The following is a 21,735-nucleotide window of genomic DNA, read 5'->3' on the forward strand; positions in this document are numbered from 1 at the left end:
CTAGAAGAGATTAAATAAGAGAGAGAGAACGATGTAAATGTGAGGATGTGAATATGATGTCTGGAACGTGATGCTGAGCCCTCCGTCGGTGGTGGAGGCAGACGATTGGTTCAGGTAAGATCACCTGGAGGACCTGAGCGAATCAGGTTCCTTGTAGCATCAGCCAGCATCGACGCCTGGCCAATCCTAGCGCTTGAACGCCACACAGGTCTTGTACACTTGGTGTGTTTGTGTTTAAGTGTGACACCTAGCAACCACACTGAAGCTCTAGATATTTACGGCAAATATAAACTATAACCATGCGGCCAAAAAAATCCCCCAAAAAAGTGCCGTGTTGCATTATATGGCTTCAGCGTGGTTCCTCCACCGTCCCTGCATGGCAACACTGACATCAACGGGGCCGAACCTTCCTGAGACATACAGAAGAATCTAAAGAAAGTCATTTATTCAAAATCTGCTCAAGTTGGGATCCAACCCACACGCTTGCTGTTCCTCCTCTAACTCTCTGTGTGTGTTTTTGTGTTGTGTGTCAAGGGCGATGCTTCTAAATCGGGTTCGGAGATCGATTCCTGTGCACGAAGTATGGAGGACGTGAACGGCAGCAAGAAGGATCTGTCGGCCTCCGCAGGTGAAGCACGTCAAGCAAACAGCCCTCGTGTCCCGTCTGTGTTTGATCCCCGTATGTATGTATAAGTGATACAGCAGCCAAAAGGCATCTCTGCACACATCCCCCACCTGCTCCGTCTGCCCTCCAACCACACGGTCGGTCTGATCAGCATCAAACCAGCGAGGCAGCCTCATCCATAATTCACCACACGCCCGCTCCCACACCCTCCAATTACTGCTCTGCAGCCGAGAAGCTGGATGGAAACGCTCAGACGGACGGCAGCGTCTCCCCTACACATGCTCTCTGTGTGGAACCTGCTGACGGTGCTGGAAAAACCCCATATACATTATAGAGATCCATAGATAAAGTTTGGAAAGAAGGATTAAAGTTGCGTTGCCCCTCCACGTGTGATTGTTTGTGTTGCTGCCAAACAGGATATTTCCTCCCGCAGGATTAATGCCCTGCTGAAATATTCATGGTTGTTGGATAACTGTATGAGGCATCTGTTTTTAAGTGTGATGCTGAGGGTCAGTCCCCCTCATGAGCCTCCTCGCCACTCTGGTTTAGAAGTTAGTACTTTTATTCAGTCTTTTTATTCTCCTCCCTTATGGTTTTTATTTTTATCAACTTTTATTTGGGTTCTGGCACATCTACCTCTCTCTGTTCTTTACATTTAAACCCAGCTGCTTTTTAATCAACAAGTTCTCACTCCAAACTCATCAAATACCCCCGCTTGGTCTTGGTCTTGGTCTTGGTCTTGGTCTCGGTCTCCCTCAACTACAAAGACCAAGGTGTCAGTCATGAAAGTGCCAGGGATGTGTCAGCTTTTGCTAGTCATTTGCATAATTTGCTTTTCAAAATAAAATTTAAAAGTCATCTTTATAAAATAAACATTTTCTACAGTGATGTCACCACAGTGCAGGTTTTTTTTAATCATTAAAAATGGCAGACCACCCAGATAAAAGATGCTGTGTGCAGCATTTTTTTCCGAGGCAGTTTTCATCGATTACAACTGAAAAAAGATGCTTACGCTTAGAAAACGGTGTTATGTGGACACAGACTCTCAGGCATCAAACTACTTGGTTAGGCTCAGGAAAATATGAAGGTATTGTTATTGTTAAGCTGCACAACAACAATACAACAACAATAAGGTTTGACACAGGACACAAACATGGGTCTGCTGGGTGAAAGTCCTGTGTTGGTTTGAATGCCTCCCAATGTTGAAACCACTAAACATGACGCTGTCTGCCCCTCTTCCCTCTCCCAGTAGTGCCTGTAAATGGTCACGTGGACCTGAAGACCAGCTTAACCCCGCCTCTGATCACCCACACGGCTGCCACCCCCATGCCCGTACCCAAGCTACCCGTGGGGGGGGACCCCGTCCTGGGCTACGAGTCCCGCCGAGGCAGCAACGTCTCCATAGACCCGGCCTGCTACGACAAAACGCCGGTTTGTATATTTGTTATTATTCTCAGCCCCCCCGCTGCCACTGGGCTGTGTGGAAGTCATCATGATTATTGTTAATGTCCCGGTCCGTGCAAGTGTCACATAAATCGACATAAAGACTTGAGAAAATAAGTCCAGACCTCCGATCTTCCTGTCAACATGAATCTCTATTCAATCCAGCTCACGTGGTCCCAAGTGGACCCAAGTGGACCCGACTCCGCTCGGCTTATTTGCCTGAAAGAACATCACCAGGGGTCTAGAATACAAGATCAATACTTTTACACTCTCCCTCTCTTCTGGTTATCTTCCTGCTGCAGACCAGCGCCCCGAGCTCCTCCCCCCACGGCCCCTGGAGCTCGGGCAGCGGCTGGACCAGCCGGCGGTCCAGCTGGAACAGCCTGGGTCGGGCCCCGTCACTCAAACGCCAGAAGCGGCAGTCCGGGGAGCGGCGGTCTCTCCTCTCCGGGGAAGGAGGCTCCAGCTCGGACGAAGAAGGTGGAGGAGAAGGAGGAGGAGGAGGAGGTGGGTTGATGGACGAAGATGACGCCTCTCTGGTCCGGACGGACTCCATGTCCCAGTCGCAGAGGGGGACCCGGCACCGCAGGATGGAGTCAGTGGAGACTCGCAGCTCATTGGATTTGCCTCCTGATGCTCTGCTGCAGGTAGATGAACCTCCGATACCAATCAATCAATCAATCAATCAATCAATCAATCCATCAATCTATCAATCCATCAATCTATCAATCTATCAATCAATCCATCCATCTATGTTTACGAAGCCAAAGACAAGCACACAGGGAGGTAACAGTAAATGCATGAAACAGATGTTACCAGATCTATTTACAAGAAATATGAACGAGCCAACAAACAGATAATGAGACTATAGAGAGGCTAAGCCCCGCCCCTTAATTAATTAAGAGTTAATGGCATGAGACAAGTTCCTGGATTAATTGTCACATGAATTACATAATTTAAACTATAATTTTACACAAGAAAGTTTCATTTTGTATAATAACTGTTTGAAAAAGCATGTAAGTGGAAGTGCTTCCTTTCCCCGTGTAGGTGCCCTACCTGTACCGCTCAGCCAGCATGCACAGCTCCAGACCCCCCTCGCTGGGCCACCTACGGCCCCCAGAACACAGCGGCTGCAACGGGAAGGGCTCTCCGTCGTCCCTGGGCCCCACCCACGTCTCTCTGGAGGACAACACCGAGGACGAGAACACCGAGGAGGAGGCCAGCATGGTGAGTCTGAGAGCACTCATGAAAGACCAAAGCTGCTGTCCAGGGAGAATCAGGGTGGAAACCGTGAAGGCATGAATAATGAATGTGCTGTGAACTTCCTGCAGGGTCGCTTCTCCAGACTCTTCCGCTGGCTGGAGAGGAAGCAGCCGGAGTGGTGTCGCCAGAGAGACACCTGGTCGCTCTACCTCTTCCCTCCGGAGTCGAGGTAGTATTCACACCTCCGCCATCATCATCATTCATGTTCATGGGAGTCGTAGGCACTAACGCTCTGGAAGTTTGTTCCCATCCTTAGTTAAATAACATTCAATGAGAGACTTCTGAGAGGCTTCCTCCCGTTGGAACTGACTGGCATCCCATAATGCTGACTGTAATGGCTGTGTACTTTTTTTTTTTTTGCTGCAATGTGAGCGCAGCGTTTTCTTTTGCTCTCCCTCCTCTATCAGCTCCTCTTCCCTCCCACAATCTCCCTTCAGAAGTCTCTTTTATCTGCACATTTCTGCCGTGTCAGGGTTGAGTGAGGAGCGGAGGGAGGAAGGGAGTTTCGCCTACTGAGTGCTGTCTGTTATCTCAGCCACGTGCTGAATCCATCGCCTCCCGTCCTCCCTCGCCTCCCGTCCTCCCTCGCCCCCTCTTCCCTCACCCCTCCTCCCCTTCTGGGGCTTTGATTTGAGCGTCTCTGCTGTCTATTTGGAGGACGTGGCTGTGAAGGCAGCACCAAGCCTGCCGCCACTGCACCGCAACATGCTAATTAAACACCAAACATCAAGCCCCCCCTCCCACACACACACACACACACACACACACACACACACACACCACCAGTGTCGTATGTTGTCTATTCCAAAGGAAAATAAATTGTATTACATTCAGATCAGAATCAAATGATCTCCATCATCTGAGAAGTTAGTTGAGCAGCACCAGAGAGAGGATTAAAGTCAATAGATTCCTTCAGAGGATTAAATATGACATTGATGTTCATACCCTCAGTTTTTTTTTTTTGAAAATATTGGAATCACAAAAGAGAACAAATGGAAGTTTGATGCATTTTTATGCACTAGTTGGGCCCTTTACACGAGTTCCCCAGACATTTTTGATTGTTGCAAGACTGCTGACTCGGAAATGTTCCTTTATCGTATTTCTATTTATGGAAATAGAATAGATAGAGAAGGTAGGTAGGGAGCTAGGGAGGTAGGTAGGTAGGGAGGTAGGTAGGAAAGGAGGTAGGTAGGGAGGTAGGTAGGGAGGTAGGTAGGTAGGTAGGTAGGTAGGTAGGTAGGTAGGTAGGTAGGTAGGTAGGTAGGTAGGAAAGGAGGTAGGTAGGGAGGTAGGTAGGTAGGTAGGTAGGTAGGTAGGAAAGGAGGTAGGTGGAGAGGTAGGTAGCTAGGGAGCTAGGGAGCTAGGGAGGTAGGTAGGTAGGTAGGTAGGTAGGTAGGTAGGTAGGAAAGGAGGTAGGTAGGTAGATAGGAAGGTAGGGAGGTAGGTAGGTAGGTAGGGAGGGAGGTAGGTAGGTAGGCAGGAAAGGAGGTAGGGAGGTAGCTAGGGAGGTAGGTAGGTAGGTAGGTAGGTAGGTAGGTAGGTAGGTAGGTAGGTAGGTAGGTAGGTAGGTAGGTAGGAAGGAAAGGAGGTAGGCAGGTAGATAGGAAGGTAGGTAGGTAGGTAGGTAGGTAGGTAGGTAGGTAGGTAGGTAGGTAGGTAGGTAGGTAGGTAGATAGGTAGGTAGGTAGGTAGGTAGGTAGGTAGGTAGGTAGGTAGGTAGGTAGGTAGGAAAGGAGGTAGGTAGGTAGATAGGAAGGTAGGTAGGGAGGTAGGTAGGTAGGGAGGGAGGTAGGTAGGTAGGCAGGAAAGGAGGTAGGGAGGTAGGGAGGTAGCTAGGGAGGTAGATAGGTAGGTAGGTAGGTAGGTAGGTAGGTAGGTAGGTAGGTAGGTAGGTAGGTAGGTAGGTAGGTAGGTAGGTAGGTAGGAAGGAAGGAAAGGAGGTAGGTAGGTAGATAGGAAGGTAGGTAGGGAGGTAGGGAGGGAGGTAGGTAGGTAGGCAGGAAAGGAGGTAGGGAGGTAGGGAGGTAGCTAGGGAGGTAGGGAGGTAGCTAGGGAGGTAGGTAGGTAGGTAGGTAGGTAGGTAGGTAGGTAGGTAGGTAGGTAGGTAGGTAGGGAGGTAGGTAGGGAGGGAGGTAGGAAGGTAGGAAAGGCGGTAGGTAGGTAGATAGGAAGGTAGGTAGGGAGCTAGGGAGGTAAAATGACAATATATTAGCTTATCTATAGAAAATAAACTTCTACCATTTCTGAAAACTGAAAACAAGTGAACTCTGTTTTTAAAAGGCAGCAAAATTGAGGAGAATATCACTTTAAAAGTAAAATGATTGGGTCAACATCAGCATGACTACGTTTGGGTTGTGGATGGTTCCCCTCTCTGTCGCCACATTGCATGATGTGTAAAAGGTTCATAGTGAAGCTCCCGTAGTCACCGCGTTAAGGAAACCGTCTCCTCACCGGCTTCCTGCAGCAGCAGGCTGTGAGGGTCTGCCGTCACCAGGAGTGACACCGAGAACGCCGGCTCGGCGTGACGCCCATCCTGGCCTCCAATCACCGCGGACGCCCGCCCCTGCTCACGCTCACATCAAGAGGCAGCGGCAAGGTGGGAGGGCCGGAGTCCAGCGGCGTTCACACGGACCAGAGTTCACCTCAACATGCCTCCGTGCTGCTGCCTGCAGGGCGAGGATCAGACGGCGTGGAAGGGAGGCATGCTGGGATGGAGATGTGTTCATCGCTGCACGCCGCTCTGCAGGACTGGAACCTGGCCCCTCATACAGGATCGGGACTACATTAAACCTTGTGCTGGGTCCTCTGAGCAGCACGTTGTAGCATCCAGGAGAGAATAGAACAAATGCCAGCGGGGATTAACAGTTACAGTAGGGGAAGTAAACGATGCTTGGCTGTTTTTAATGCCGAAACTTTCAGTGTCGCTACTTTCCGCTCCTGGAGGACAGAACACAGAAGAGATCCAGCCGGTAGCTGAAGGAAAACAGGGAACGCTCGCTCTCTGCCATCTGTCAGCTCTTCAGTGGGAAGCCATCATCCCGCACACAGGAAGTGATGCCGTTTATGTCTCTGGTTTACACAGAAGAAGCGTTGGGTAATTAGCATCAATAATGATGTCACTGAGAAAGTCCAACTTCAGAGTGAAGAGCAGAAACACCACAGAGACTCTGGAAGGGTTTTCAGGGACATTAAGACCTAGTGGACTATGTTAAGACAAGCAAACACGCTTAAAACCAACTTGAAATCAAATAAAATGCTACAAGAAACTTTTAACTGATTATAAACCAACTCAAATCCAGATCCAGATCCGACTTTCTTTCCACCGTCAGACCCGCTGCAGTAAAATAAGAGGTTTTCTGAAGGGACTCTGGTGCTTTGAAACACTGCTGTGACTCCACAGGGGCCGCCAACATCAACACAAACATCATGCATCAGTGGTTTTTCTTTTTTTTACCAATCTCAGGTCTAACAGGAAGGGGTCTTCTCTTTGTGGTCCTGCTGTTTCTAGTGTGTGTTTGTAAGTCTCCGGGGCCATTTGGACTTTCAAGTTCCCGACCAGAGGAGGAACTGTGTGTCCTCCCTCTCCTCCTCCTCCTCCTCCTCCTGCTCCAGGATGACATACGGATGCTTTAGCATCAAGGCTAATACCCGACATGCTGAACGCGTAACGATCTGACTCACGCAGATCCACGCCGACTCAGCGAGTGTTGACACAATGGCGTCTGAATTTGCCGAATAAAGCCAAAAATCCAGATCTGAGCCTCCACAACATCCCCCCCGCCGTACGCCAACATGAGACTTCAGAGCAGATTTGATGCCCGCTTTAATCCCTTCCACTACCTCTCTCTCTCTCTCTCTCTGTTGTCATGCAGCGTAGAGCATGACTAAGCAGCTAAAAGCCGGGGCATCTTTTCATGTCGGGAAATAAAACTTAGACGTAATTAATGGCTGGTGATTCTACAGCAGCTTATTTCAGAGTTCCTGGACGTGAGACGAGCTCGCTGACATGGAAGGAGAAGCTTCGGTTGCTTGTTGAGTTTGGACATCACTTCTGTTATTTCTGCTTTTATAGATGGACAAAACATTCTGCTTTAATCTTCTTCTCCACAACAACCTGCAGGGAAATACTGTACTTTGCATTGTTCACATCCACTTCAAAGCAGGAATATGTTATTTATTTGTACCATGATGAATTGTATCTGTATTGTATAATGCCTGATATTGTTTTTTACAATGTACATTTAACATTTTTATGATCCCCCCCTAAAAAAAACACAAAAGTTTCTAATTTCGGTGCTTTTCCATCTCTTTCATTGTGGTCAGGTTTCGGACGGCGTGCAATAAGATCATCAACCACAAGCTGTTTGACCACATTGTGTTGATCATCATCTTCCTCAACTGCATCACCATCGCCATGGAGAGGCCTCGCATCACCACGGCTGTGAGTCTTAAATCCTACTAACCCTCCGACCGGCATGTTGATGCACAACAACGACTCCCTAACCAACCAAAAAGGGTTGTAAGAAACGATATTGTGTAAAAATATAATCTGTGCTTCAACCTGATTGACAGAGTTCATCTACGAGACTTTAAATTCACACATTAATTCAATAAATAGTTCCTTCTCACAAAACTGCAGCACCAGAATCAGTGCGTTTCACTGGCGTCCCTCAGGGTGCACGTTGGCACTTTCTAAAAAGTAGAACTTACTATAAAAACAACAATATGGAGTCATTAGACAGAGTCATGAAGATATAATAATATGGATTGACAGGAAGAAGCAGCTGTGAGATCTGACAGAAACAGAAATAATCCTCGGGGTCCGTGGGGACTTTATCACTTCATATTCAGAAAAAGTTTGAGCCTGTGAAATACAACTTCCAGTGTGTTGCAGAGAAAGAATGTAGACACACACCCGTATATATGTATAGACACAGACATTTCTAGAATATATGTGTTAAATCAATTTTAAAGGAACTCGCTGGCAGCTCCCAAAAACAAACAAAAAAAAACCATTGGAAATGGAGAAGAAAGGGAGAAGGTGCCTGTCAAACAAACAGAATCACTTCTGTAGGGAAGCAGTGGAGCGGAGCAGCAGATCCCAGTCGCTCCGTGCATAAATGCATAAACACAACCATTATCACTGTGAGATTATAGATTATAGATGAGATTATAATCCACTCATGGACCTGATTGTGTTTTAGCAACCGAAACACGGAGGAGACGGAGGACGTTGTATTTGATTGAATTATCTGTGGGCTAATGTCCAGGATCACACACACACACACACACACACACACACACACACACACACACACACACACACACTGAGCCGACTTCCTGCCGCTGGCCTCAGGTCTGCAGGGCGTGGGTTGTTTTGAATGAATGAACCGTTTGCTGCTGATTCTGTTGTGTGACCAACATGTTTAATGTATTCTGCTCTGAAACACCTGCTTCCACGGTGTTGCATGTTTTTATTCTTGAAATAGAAACGTGGTCGGGGAGATAAAGTGTTCCAGTCTCAGCGTTGGAGTGTGGAACGCAGCCTGAAGGATTAGTTTATCGTGCTGGAAGTTACGTCCAACACTTGGACGAACGCATTCTGGCTCTCGGGCCGCCGCTGTTTGGGTTTCCGTGCTGACGGTTGCCTGGATACGGGCTTCCTGTTGCTCAGTGGAAATGATTGAAGATGATTATACCACCTATTATGATTTATTATTCCCTAATTGAGCTGGGGCACAATACATCACTGTCTAAGAGTTCTCAATTGAATGATATGGGCATGGGCAGCCCAAAGCACAGTCAGGCTCCGGGGTTCTCAGACGGCGTTCAGATGGAGAGATGGCGCTGCACGCTGGAGCGCCATCAAAGCTTTCCAGGAGGAAGTGCAGGAAATGTTTGATGATTGCATGATTAATAAGGAAGCCTGTTATATAACAATGCATTGCTGTACGGTGAGATTATTACTTTCATTCTTCAGAAGAAGTTAGAATCTCTCCAGGACTTTGGTTGATAAGGTCGACCTACTGGAAGTGTTGAGTATAAACGATGTGTTTCCACTGGTTTCTAACTGGTTCCTAGCTGTGGTCTGTGGGGTTGAACTGGGAATATCAGCAGCTCCAGTGGAGATAAAGGATGAGAGTCAGGGGTTTCTGCTTCTTCTTTTATTCATTAGATTGTTCATTTCAGTCATACAGCAAATTTAATTATGTCTCATTATTATAACTGTAGTGGGCTGAATGCTAAGTCCACACATAAGAGACACACCTTGTTGCAAGCTAATGGATTTCTGGAGATAAGAAGTTAAAGGCTCATTAGAAACCATTTGAAATGTGTGTTTAATTCTCAATTTGGACTTTTTTAAAATGAATTTGCTGAACCATCGCTACATGCGTTAACATTAACGTTGATGAAGTGCTTTATTTTTGCAGGGTAGATCACTAAAATCAGTCTTTTACATGGATGTTTTTAAAGGTCTAAATCAGCTTTCAGCGTTTATGTTGACCAATTAATAAGCATACATGTGGAAAAATCACCTAAAGTTAATATTGTGATATTGTTTAAATGGAGTTTATTTCAATTGTGATATAAGCATGTGCACAAAGAGAAAGAGTAACTTCCATCGGTGTATCGTTGACGGCGTCAGCGTGGTTCTGAATCTGTTTTTCCCAGAATGGGATGGGACTGAGCGTGTTAGCTGCTGATGAATGAAAGTCTGAAGACGTGTTTCCAGAGAACCGGGACTGGAATGTATAAACCTTCTCAACGGCAGCATTCCCAGTGACGTCATGCCTGACATTCCCAGAGTGTGTGTGTGTGTGTGTGTATGTGTGTGTGTGTGTGTGTGTGTGTGTGTGTGTGTGTGTGTGTGTGTGTGTGTGTGTCGGGGGCCGTGGGAAAGGCAGCCACCTACAGCCGCTCACACACAAACACACATCCAGTGGGTAGACGGTCAGCAGCAGGAGGAGGAGGAGGAGGAGGAGGAGGAGGAGGAGGATCAGCTGCTTGTTTTCTCTCCTCCGTCCTTGTTTAGCTCAGTAAATAGCATCCCATCCTCCCGACTCGTACACACACCACCGACCTCACTGCCGCGGGCTGCAGTGAAGCATCATGGGACGCAGATAGACGGCTATCACCCTGACGGTGCTGCGTTCACAGCACAAAATCACTGTTTTGACTGTTTATCGCTGATAAAAACTACTTTCATCAGACAAGCAAAGCCCTCCACAGGTGATCTGACTCCACTTGTTCCCAACGTTTGAGTCGGGAGTTTGTATAACGAGCTTATTTACTCTGAAGGTTGTCTTTTTATAAAAAAGTGCTTTGTTTAAATTCCCCTGCAGCGCTAATAAACAGTAAACTTTTATAATTGCCTGCCAGCCATCATTAGCGAGAGCAACAGTAATGTTTGTACAAGATGTTTTCAGACGATAGTTCCCTTCATCCATTATTCAGCTGCGTTTAGAACGAGCTCACACTTCCAACCTCTCTCTCCCTTCTTTAACTGCAGGAGCGGATCTTCCTCAAGTTGTCCAACTACATCTTCACGGCCATCTTTGTGGCTGAGATGGCGATCAAGGTGAGACGCTGAGTTTATGTGAGTCCGGATGTTGTGAAATATGTTGTGCCAGGATGTGATGAGAAGATTTGATTGTGTAGCATACGACTACTTATACGTTATCATTTTAAATGTGTTTGCCTCGTTCCGTTCTCATCACTCCATCAGCTGAAAGGTTGACAGGATGATTCGGTCGCTCCGTGTTCCTCTCCGGCTTTGAAAGAAACCGGATGAAACATTTTGATGGAGAATTTCACACCAGACTCCAGAAACCTGCAGGAAGATAGAGCGTCTGCCTGATACCCGGCTGCACTATAAGCCCCCGAAACACACACATGATAACACACACACACACACACACACACACACACACACTCTCAGGGCTCCTTCATAAGTGGAGGATTGTCTCGTCGGCGTTTGAATGGGGGTCCATGCAGGCGTGGGGAGGAAGGTGGGGGTTCATGGGTGTCACTCATTCGAAGCCTCAGCGTCTATTTTTAGTCACGGACGTCGGGCCGCTCACACAAGGAGGGTCGGCAGGAAGTAGACACAGAGTGCTGCTTGTGTCATTTCATTCCCCAGTAATCTCCTTAAGTGCAGAGCAAAGTTGAAAACGATCCCAAAACTCAAAGATTAGATAAACGTGCGTTTTCTCTCCCTTCCTGCTCCATTAATCATGTCACGACTTCCCGTTTTAAAGGCTGAACTTTGAACTCGCTCCTCTGAAGTGTGAACGTGCGCGACACGGAGTTTAATCCTGTTTTTTAAGGCGTGACGGTTCAGTGGGTAGAAGCTGTCTGATCATCTTTGTTCATAAAGTTTATGTACAGTATAAAAATGATTTTCTATCCATCTCCCTCTCATCTCCTCTGTTCCATACAGACGTTAAGAAATGCAGCTAAAAAAAGGAAACACAAGAAAACAAACAGCCTCTCTCTTTGTTGTCTCTTTGTTTCTGGAATGCAAATTGCTTTATGGGAATAATAAACGATGAGTGGATGCTATTGAATTAGAAACGAGGGTTTGGAAAAAGCTTCACTGCCAAGTTCCAAGTAAACAGTCGCTCTATAAAATCAATAAGATGGATGGATAACAACCCAGAGTGGATGTATGATCTCGTATATCTGAATGCCGTGGATGGTCATGTGATCCGTGTCCAGATCGTGGCGCTGGGCTGGTGCTTCGGGGACAAGTCGTACCTGAGGAGCAGCTGGAACATCCTGGACGGCATGCTGGTGATGATCTCCGTCATCGACATCCTGGTGTCGCTCATCTCCAACTCCGGCACCAAGATCCTCGGCATGCTGCGGGTGCTGAGGCTGCTGAGGACGCTGAGGCCGCTCCGGTAGGTGGCCGATGTGTGTGTGTGTGTGTGTGTGTGTGTGTGTGTGTGTGTGTGTGTGTGTGTGTGTGTGTGTGTGTGTGTGTGTGTGTGTGTGTGTGTGTGTGTGTGTGTGTGTGTGTGTGAGGGGGCGTTTATTTTACATTCATGTGTGTGTTATCGTCAGCGTGTACACAATCACAGTTGTGTTTATTTGAGTGGAAATAAGGCGGAAATCACCAATTTGGAGTATTTATGAGTACTCACATCTCCAAAGTGTGTGTGTGTGTGTGTGTGTGTGTGTGTGTGTGTGTGTGTGTGTGTGTGTGTGTGTGTGTGTTGTCATGCTTGACTTGTGAAGGGGGGCTCCCGAGGCTTCACCCTCTCTTTCAATATTCATCACAGTTGTCGGGAACAGCTCACAAATCAAATATTCATTTTTCTTCTGCTGCCAAACGTCGTCACTAAACACGCTGATCTTCAACGTCTTCTTCTTCTTCTTCTGCTGCTTTTAGAACGTTCACCTCCGGCATCAACGTCAAATTCTTTCAAATCTGACTTTCTTCTCTGACTTTGACATTTCCTGTCACACATCAGACCTCAAGTCTGCCCTGATTTATGAATCCTGATGGATCCAGATCCAGTAAGGGTGCCGCTCTGTGCTCATCAGATCCACCCGTCGCTCCTCCACAGCCCAAATATGGTCACTTCCTTCACAGGGTGCAAAAAGCCAACGATGGTGCCGAACTCGAGGTTTCAAGATGGTAGTCCTCAAACCGATGAGGGGCGTCACCATGACGATGCCCTTCTTATATACAGAAGTCTACGCTTCAAACTATTCAATGCAGCACAAATATAATAATTAATAATATTTGATCGTCATTTCCTTCATCTGGAGATCTTATGTATGGAGAATGTTTGATAAATATGTTTTATTACTGTTTGGTCTCCTCTTATTTTATAGTTATAACATTTAACACACCACGTTAATTGTTGAGATATAATATTTGAGATTATAATATTAGGAGAGATCATACAACAGCAGCAGACAATGCTGATATATACTTTCTGGTTTCTGATCACTGCGGTTAAAATAAGGATGAATTATAACGTTAATGCGACATTAAAGAGGGCACTTCCTGTCCGACTAATTAGATCTGCTAAACTGTGTTAAACGGAGCTCTTGAAAGGAAGTACCTGCCTCTGAATCCTCTTCTTTAATCCCCAGAGGGCAGCGCGGCTCAGGCCGTATTAATGTCGAGGAGCCGAGCTCTTTAAGTCCGATCGGAAAATATGCAGCAATTACAAGCAGAAATTGGACATGTTGGTGGGGGGGGGGGGGGTATTCTGGAGAGCAAAGGGCAACCAGTGATGTCTTCAGAGGGAGAAAAATGCAAAATGGATGGCAGCGAGGGATGGGATTAGGGAGACTGTGTGAAGACGGGCGGAGAAAGAGGAATACGCTGAGTGTGGTCGCTTGGATCGCCCCTCCACCGAGGCTGCAGGACATACACAGAAATACATATATATATATATATATATATATATATATATATATATATATATATATAATATATATTTATTAAAGCAGTTATTAGCTTCCAATCCAAAAGGAGGAGCGCAGCATATTAAGAATTAGGGCTCTGCCGTGGATCCACTCTAATAGTTCACTGCAGGAACTTAAAAGCCTGTTAGGATAAATCAGTCTGGTCAACAACACAGTGGGACGGTTGCTTTGGTTCCATTAAAGTCATTTTTATGTCTAAGCAGTGAATAAATATTCCTGTAGGAAGCTTCAGCACTCACACTCCCCGCTGGTGTCTCCCAAAACACCATCCTGTATCATCCAATGTGAATATGTGAACACAATGAGGAGCCATCAGTGGAGACGCGTCATTGTTTCTCTGACAGACGGGGAGCTTCACCGCGACATCTTCTATTGTACGTCTTCTCCCCGGATGGAAGCGCTCCCTTTGTGATGGGAATGAGCTTTCATCTCTACAGATCGCGACCCGGTGGAGCCGGGGATCGCATAGTGAAATGTTGTCGTTATTCTGGAGCCATTACATTGTGTAATCAACATTTATGTCTTTAAGTTTAAACAAAAAAAACACCATCGTTTCCCCACAAAGCTGACTCAATTCCAAAACATGCAAGGTAACTTTTTCCCGATGGAAACCCGGGGACAGTAAACAACACTTTCCTGTCTTCCTCATTAGTGGAATTCATTGCGAATCAACAGCCCGGATAGTTTAATCGTGGCTATTAGACTCCTTTCTGTGTAATCAAATCAAGTATCTCATTAAGACAACTATAAATAGCAACAATAAATGCAAGTATTTTCTCTTTGGAGGAAAAAAAAAGTGATGGATGTTCGGTGTGGAATTCAAAAAGGTAATGTGTAACAGTGGTAACGTCTGTTAATATGTTTTCTGTTTTCACGACTCAAATGAAGCCTTGAAGCGGTAGTTTTTTGGCATGAGGTGCTGATCCAGAGTCAGCGTGTTTCCTGCAGGTGATGGGAAACAGACTATGTGGACGAGGGCAGCAGCGTGATATATTTGGCCTATTTTTAGGTGAACGCCACATTTAGAATATCTCTCAGTACTTTACCTGGCTGTCAGCCCTTTCTATCTATTATCTATACCAGACTCCATCGGAGAAACACTTAACACGGTATGTTACTGGTCTGCAGCTGCCTCCATCCACTAGGGGTAGAAAGTGATGTTTTTTGGATAGATGGGTGGATGGGTGGGAAGGAAGGAAGGAAGGAAGGAAGGAAGGAAGGAAGGAAGGAAGGAAGGAAGGAAGGAAGGAAGGAAGGAAGGTAGGAAGGAAGGTTATGATCCTGAGGGAATCCAGCATAACTCCTGTCGGTAATAACTGACGATATCAGAACCTCATCACAAATCTGTCTCTAAACTTCCAAACCGTTTGCTCCTCGGCCCGACCTCATCGTTCCAGCAGGCGGACGCCGTTTGATGCTCCTGCTTCTGTGATTGGTTCTCGGCTCGTTGCCTCTCCGGCTCGATCGCAGCCGGCCGGCCCTCACTCGCCGCCTGAATTAAATATGAGCTGGTCTGTGTTTCCCCTCCGGCGGTGCGGTGCACGGCGGGTTCACACGGGCCGCTCGCTGTGTGTGTGTGTGTGTGTGTGTGTGTGTGTGTGTGTGTGTGTGTGCGTCTCATGGCAGCGAACAGGTGACTGTATTTGTGGTACAAGTTGTCTGTTTGCTTCTCGTTAGTGATATTCATGAGAGCAACGCACAAGAGGGAGTGTGTGTGTGACAGAATGATGCATTGATTTTGTTTAATAGTACACACACACACACACACACACACACACACACACACACACACACACACCTCTGCAGTCATTCATCAAACCCACAGCCCTCAGAAGGAACAGAGGTTTGAACCCCGAGTCAACAAGTGGCACCTTTATGTCACCCAACACGCCTACACCTAATCGACAGCCTAGACCCCCCCTACACACACACACACACACACACACACACACACACACCGTGGCGGGTCCATTAATTGTACCTGTCAGCCTCCCGGCTTCATCGCAGGCAGACTAAACAGCTTTGTGGTGTTTGTTGAAGTCAGGGCTGCATTTTCTTTATTGATTATTCCGTCTTGTGGCCGACACCCGTCACTCATCCGTCACTGGATGATGATGTCATCATGTGGTCTCTTTACCTCACACCTGAATGAATGGGCTTACAGTTCACAGTAGCATGAAGGATGGATTTACGTTGCAAACAAGAGGAGAGAGATTTACACATGAGGTGTAGTCCCTACTTCTATCTCCTGCATCTCTTAATTACACCGTGTTTGCACCGGGGGAACTTTCCTGCCTCTTTATTGGCCGACTCGATCTGCTGCTGGAGGAGAGGGAGGTGTGCAGGTGTTGTGCGTTCCTTTGTGTAGCTCACAAAACAATCTCATGAGCAACAGCATGAGATTATGCAGAGAGGCAGATAAGAAGGAACTTTCCTCCATCCAGCTCCTCTTCATCCAGCTCCTCTTCATCCTCCTGTTTGTGCCATATGCAAATGGGCTTTGTTGGAGAGGAGCCCGTCCTTCACGTAGCGCATCATCATCATCAGAGTGTATTGACTCTGAATACGAGGCTCGTCTCTCCTTAAGGAGCCCTTTCACAAGGAGAACATGATGTAAAGAGGCAGAGAGGTTGGCTCGGGGTTTTTCATATGCAGATCAGAAATGTGTGGATATTTGCAGGTAATGTGTGAGGTGAGGGGCTGTGTTCACACTTCTATAATTACACTTCAGACATTCACACTAATGTGAGGTTGACAGGTTCAACTAGATCAGGAGAAAAACATGTTTCATATGAACAAAACACCTTTGAAGCATCATCAGAAATAACAACACAACATATGACGGTTGGATCTTTGTATTCCCAGTAAGGAGATAAATCCTGAGGCCTTAAATAGAGAGATTAAAATCTTTTCCAGACAAAAACACTTAAACTGGACTTCGATCCGGCCTTGGCCGGGAGCGGCTGTCTGTTCAAAGGGGACGTTGAAGCCGTTGAACATGAGTACCCTCTGTAGGTCAGAGATGGTACTACAGCAGGGCTCGATATCAGAGTGAATCGGTGCAATGCCTGTTATTCTCTGATCAGAGCTATTGATCAGTGGCGTTGGTGGATCCTGGCCTTTTATTATCTCATGTCTTTTCTTAATGTGCTATTGACGTTTCCTTCACTTCAGAGGAAACCTACGAGACGGACCGAGGAGGATTATCATCTTGACATTCTTCTTCTTCCATCACACCCATGTACAGAGCGTGTGCATGGATCTGTATGCTCGTGCATGTAAATCTGTGTTTTCTGCTACAACGGCTTTGCAGATGTGTGCATTAACGTAGTGTGTGTTTGAGTGTGTGTGTGTTATTTCACCCCACGTCGGAGAAGCTCAGCTGCAGTGCAGTGTTGGGCGCCATGCTGGCACTAATTAAACATCCTCATCAGTCCATTGGCTTAATTAGATGTGTCTGTTTCCTCGACTGCAGGAATAAAAGGAGAGAAAAGGATGTTTGTTTTTGTAAAAGCAGGAGTAAATAAAAGATCTAGAAGCCGGCAGGTGTTCTGGAAGGAGGTTTCTGACTGCGGCGAAGAAGGGAAATCAAAAAGAAAGCGTGTCGAGGTCTGCTGGAGGGCCTGAGGCAGTGTGGAGGGCTGTGTGGGGGGTTGTGGGTTAACACCCTGCAGGCGTACCAGCTCCATCTGGTCTACGTTGTAATGCTGGTACCCTAACGGTGTCCTGCACCAGCATTAACATCCAGTCTAATCTGCTGTGTTGCAGTGTGATCAGCAGAGCCCCGGGGCTGAAGCTGGTGGTGGAGACGCTGATGTCATCACTGAAGCCCATCGGCAACATCGTGGTCATCTGCTGCGCCTTCTTCATCATCTTTGGCATCCTTGGAGTCCAGGTGAGGTGTGGGTGGGGGGGGGGAACACAACCTGCATCCGTCAAATATTCCATCAATTCTTCACTTTCCCCTCTGCTAGTATATACTTTATCTAAGCAGGAAAAAAATGGTTTCCAAGTACTCTGCACATTATAATTCATACTCCAGGACATTAATGTATGCTTATCTGCCTGCAATGGAGATTTCATGGCTAACAGCCAAGGGCCAATCTATAGCAATGAGCTGTATGCCCTTGGGGTCCTTCAGGCTCCCGTCAGTCAGCGTCTTTATGTGCATCAACCCTCCGTCCAAGAGAAGTCAGGTCACCAAGGGTTAACGGCTGTGATGATGCAGGGAAGCCGTGGTCGGAAGCTTTCACTCAAAAGTGGAAGATCTTCCATAGAAGTTACTGCACCGCCTTTAACATGCCGGGTTGGACATCTTCTTTGGAAGACCCAAATCGCAGCTAGTCCCCTTAACCGGACCTTTAAGAACCTGAACCTGGGGTACTCACAGTCTTCAAGACTGAGACCATAAACTCATGTTCACAATGTTTACTGAGATAATACATCAAGAGAGAAGTAGGAGCATTTTCTCATAGACTTCTATACAACCAGAGAGGAGTCGCCCCCTGGTGGCCAGCAGAGAGAAGTAGGACCATTTTCTCATAGACTTCTATACAACCAGAGAGGAGTCGCCCCCTGGTGGCCAGCAGAGAGAAGTAGGACCATTTTCTCATAGACTTCTATACAACCAGAGAGGAGTCGCCCCCTGATGGCCAGCAGAGAGAATGACAGTTTAAGGCACTCCCCCCAAGTATCCCTTTCTGAATCTCCTCTGTTGATTCTCTGTTGAGGTTCGCTGTTAAATGAAGTATTTACCTCCACAGCTCTTCAAGGGGAAGTTCTTCGTTTGCCAAGGAGATGCTATCATGAACATCACCAACAAGTCCGACTGTTTGCTGAACAAGAACACTTGGGTCCGACACAAGTACAACTTTGACAACCTGGGACAGGTGAGGCCTCCGAGATGCTTCTGATCAGGAACTACACTATAATGTTTGGTTGATCTCTCTCTCACCGCTTCTTTCCTGTCCGTCTCAGGCCTTGATGTCTCTGTTTGTTCTGGCGTCCAAAGACGGCTGGGTGGACATTATGTATAACGGACTGGACGCCGTCGGAGTGGACCAACAGGTAAAACGTGCAAAACTCCCTCAGAGACACATGTGACATCTTCCCATATCTAATCCTCCTGATTGTTTCAGCCGGTGATGAACTACAACCCCTGGATGCTCCTCTACTTCATCTCCTTTCTGCTGATCGTGGCCTTCTTCGTGCTCAACATGTTCGTGGGCGTGGTGGTGGAGAACTTCCACAAGTGCCGGCGCCACCAGGAGGCGGCGGAGGCCAAGCGCAGGGAGGAGAAGAGACTGAAACGCATGGAGAAAAAGAGACGGAGTAAGGAGAAGGAGCTGGCTGGTCGGTAGTCTTTCCACATCTTTCTGAGTCCTGCTTGATTTGAGCCCGAGCCTTCCGCTGTCTTTTTGTTTTTGCTTTTTTTGATTTATATTGGCCGAATCCGGAGTCAATTAGTGATCTAGTCCCGACTACAGTAGCTAGTCTGCGGTAGAACCTCCCCCCTGTTCCTCCCCCCGTAGGCCCCGTGGTTAGTTTCCCGGCGGCCACCTGTCTTGGCTCTGTGTTCTCGGCTGCAGATGGTGGAGACTCTTCTTTTAACTTCCAATCGATCACGTCGGACGTTAAGAAAAGCCTCCGAAATCAGCCGGATCGCCGACCCAGGACAGCTGACCACCGGCGCCGCTCTCCCCCCGCTCCCCCTCCCCCCTTCCCCTGCCTGGTTTTTGTCGACGCCGTGCTTGGGGGCGGCCCCGCGGAGCATGCCCAGTGAGTGCTGACAGACGGGGGCTTGCATGGTGGTGGTATACAGAGCTAGAGGGAGGGGAACCGAAACAAGACGACGCCCCCTCCCTTCCCCTCTTTCTGCATGTGGTTTAGTACAGCCGCGGGGGCAGGGACAACCTAAAACCGGGAGGAGAATGAAGAGTTCCCCCTGTAGTCGTCCTGCAGACGTGAGATCCCCCCTCCCCTCCGGCTGTATAGGAGTTGGTGACAAACTGCCTGGTTTGTGTTTTTTTTTTTTATTCTTTCCACTGCCTCCTATATGGAAAATCACAAGCGCTAGCATGTGCTAGCCTTAGACTAGTGCCTAACCTCACAGTATTAATAATCCTAAAGGCACTTTCTTTATTACATTTCTGCATGGAGCAGTGGACCGTCTGTATAAACCAGCGTTTTGATTTGATGGAATGTTTCCATCCGACTCTTGAGAAATACAGATGGAAACTGATCTTCCTTTTTCAGGTCGTCCAATTAAATGAGAACGTGTCCCAGACCCGTTCACACTCAGTCCAACACGTACACTTTATTCATCACAAAACCTTCAATATTTCACTGATTTTGCTTTTTCCTTTTTTTTTGGTTTTTGGTTGAAAAGGTTGTTTTTTTCCTGGCTTTTTTACCAGGAAAGCTTTTTTTCATACACGGTTCTGTTTAGGGAGAGATAATGTCTTGATGTTGGTTTATTAGCAAAAAGGAAAGGCTTCTTCTGGAAGGAGGCAGCTGTTCAATGAGATGCAGTTTGTTCGGTTGTACATGTCGGCTTCGCTTGGAGGAGTTTGGTTTGAGGGTCACCGGCTTCCTGATTGTGGTAACCCAAAGAACTGGACTCAGAATCACTGGAAAGACAAAAACGTAGGAACACGAACCGACAAAACCTATCATCGCTTCCTTCTGACCTTACTCCATCCCTCTTTCCCTGTTTCTCTCTCTTCGACTCTCTCCTGTTTCAAACCCTCACTCATCCCTCCTCCCTTCCTCTTCTGCCTGACTAACACGCTCTCATTCCTCTAGATGTATTGCTCCCGGGGGTGAGTTGGGCCCTCTCTGGAGGCACATTGAAAGGTACAGAGTCTCCAGCATGTTCTGTGTGTCCCCACCTCTTTAAAAACCAATAAACCCACCACCACCGACCACGACCACCCACCATGGGGGGCTAAGGGGTCCTGAGTTCAGTGATCACGGGAGGTAGGGCCCCATCCCGCGTCCCCGCCCCCCTGCCTCCCTCCCATCAGCTCTCAGTCGGCCGGACATGCTGTTACCTGTTTTCTCTGTTGTGGCTTTGTCTTTCACAGCTCCTTCCACCCGTCCGCGATCCATCCACAGCCCTCCGCACCGCACCGCCGCACCTCCATCACCCCGGGACGCCCGCACGCCCGTCTGGTTAGCTTGGCAGGGACACTCAGGTGGTGAGACAGGGACGTGGTGAGACAGGGAAAGGTGCTATAGATATCGGTCTGTAGTCCCGTTCAACGTACGAATCGACATATCCTGGCTTTATTCTCATTGTGATCTTTTCGGTTAGAAAGCTTGATCAGGTTGTACCACCTTGGATGAACACATGATCTCTGCTGCCAACATTTTTAATAGCATTCTCTTTTAATCCTCCATTTAAGGCCGTTGGACCGCAGCAACTAAATCAAAAGCATTCTGTTATTCCTCCATTGACTTAAGAGCTTCGAAATACGGTAAATTAGATGAAATTGCGAGCATCTAACTGGTTTTCACACCGCAATCTCCACAGGTTTTGGCCCCCGAATAGCTTGTTTTCACTTCTAAAGAGGGCTTTCAGTGGAAACGGATTAATTTGAATTCCAGCGTCGGTAGAACACCTTTATTAAATCACGAGATGAAATAGAGTTAAAGGCTCCGGCCAAAGTGCATAAATGTATTTCCACCTAACGGCTGATTTACTACAACACACCAGAGTCTAAAGGTCACAGCGCTACGACTTGTTACTGAGCCACGCCGACGGCGTCCTAAAGGTCTCTCTGACTGGGTCACGTTGTTGAATTGTCACAACTTGTTTCCATGGCGACCAGATTAAGTGTTGTTCTGATAGGTGGGAGCAGCTGAGTGGTGTGTTAGAGACTCTGCATCATCAATCTGAGTGTGTTTGTGCTTCAGGTCATACTGTTTGCACATATTAGCAGGTGCAGTGTGTGTGG

General features: G+C 47.3%; 1 protein-coding gene across 1 annotated transcript in view; it reads left to right on the forward strand.

The window, feature by feature from the left end:
• Positions 1-21,735, forward strand: part of cacna1g (calcium channel, voltage-dependent, T type, alpha 1G subunit) — a 148,838-nt gene that overhangs the window by 100,966 nt on the left and 26,137 nt on the right. The window contains 12 exon segments of the mRNA XM_084002159.1: positions 535-628; positions 1,875-2,056; positions 2,371-2,715; positions 3,116-3,295; positions 3,400-3,500; positions 7,655-7,772; positions 10,842-10,910; positions 12,050-12,234; positions 17,546-17,672; positions 18,541-18,666; positions 18,755-18,844; positions 18,916-19,129. Of these exon segments, the coding sequence (XP_083858285.1) occupies positions 535-628; positions 1,875-2,056; positions 2,371-2,715; positions 3,116-3,295; positions 3,400-3,500; positions 7,655-7,772; positions 10,842-10,910; positions 12,050-12,234; positions 17,546-17,672; positions 18,541-18,666; positions 18,755-18,844; positions 18,916-19,129 (1,831 nt within the window).

The sequence above is a fragment of the Eutrigla gurnardus genome, assembly GCF_963514095.1.
Source record: "Eutrigla gurnardus genome assembly, chromosome: 22".
Lineage (NCBI taxonomy): Eukaryota > Metazoa > Chordata > Actinopteri > Perciformes > Triglidae > Eutrigla > Eutrigla gurnardus.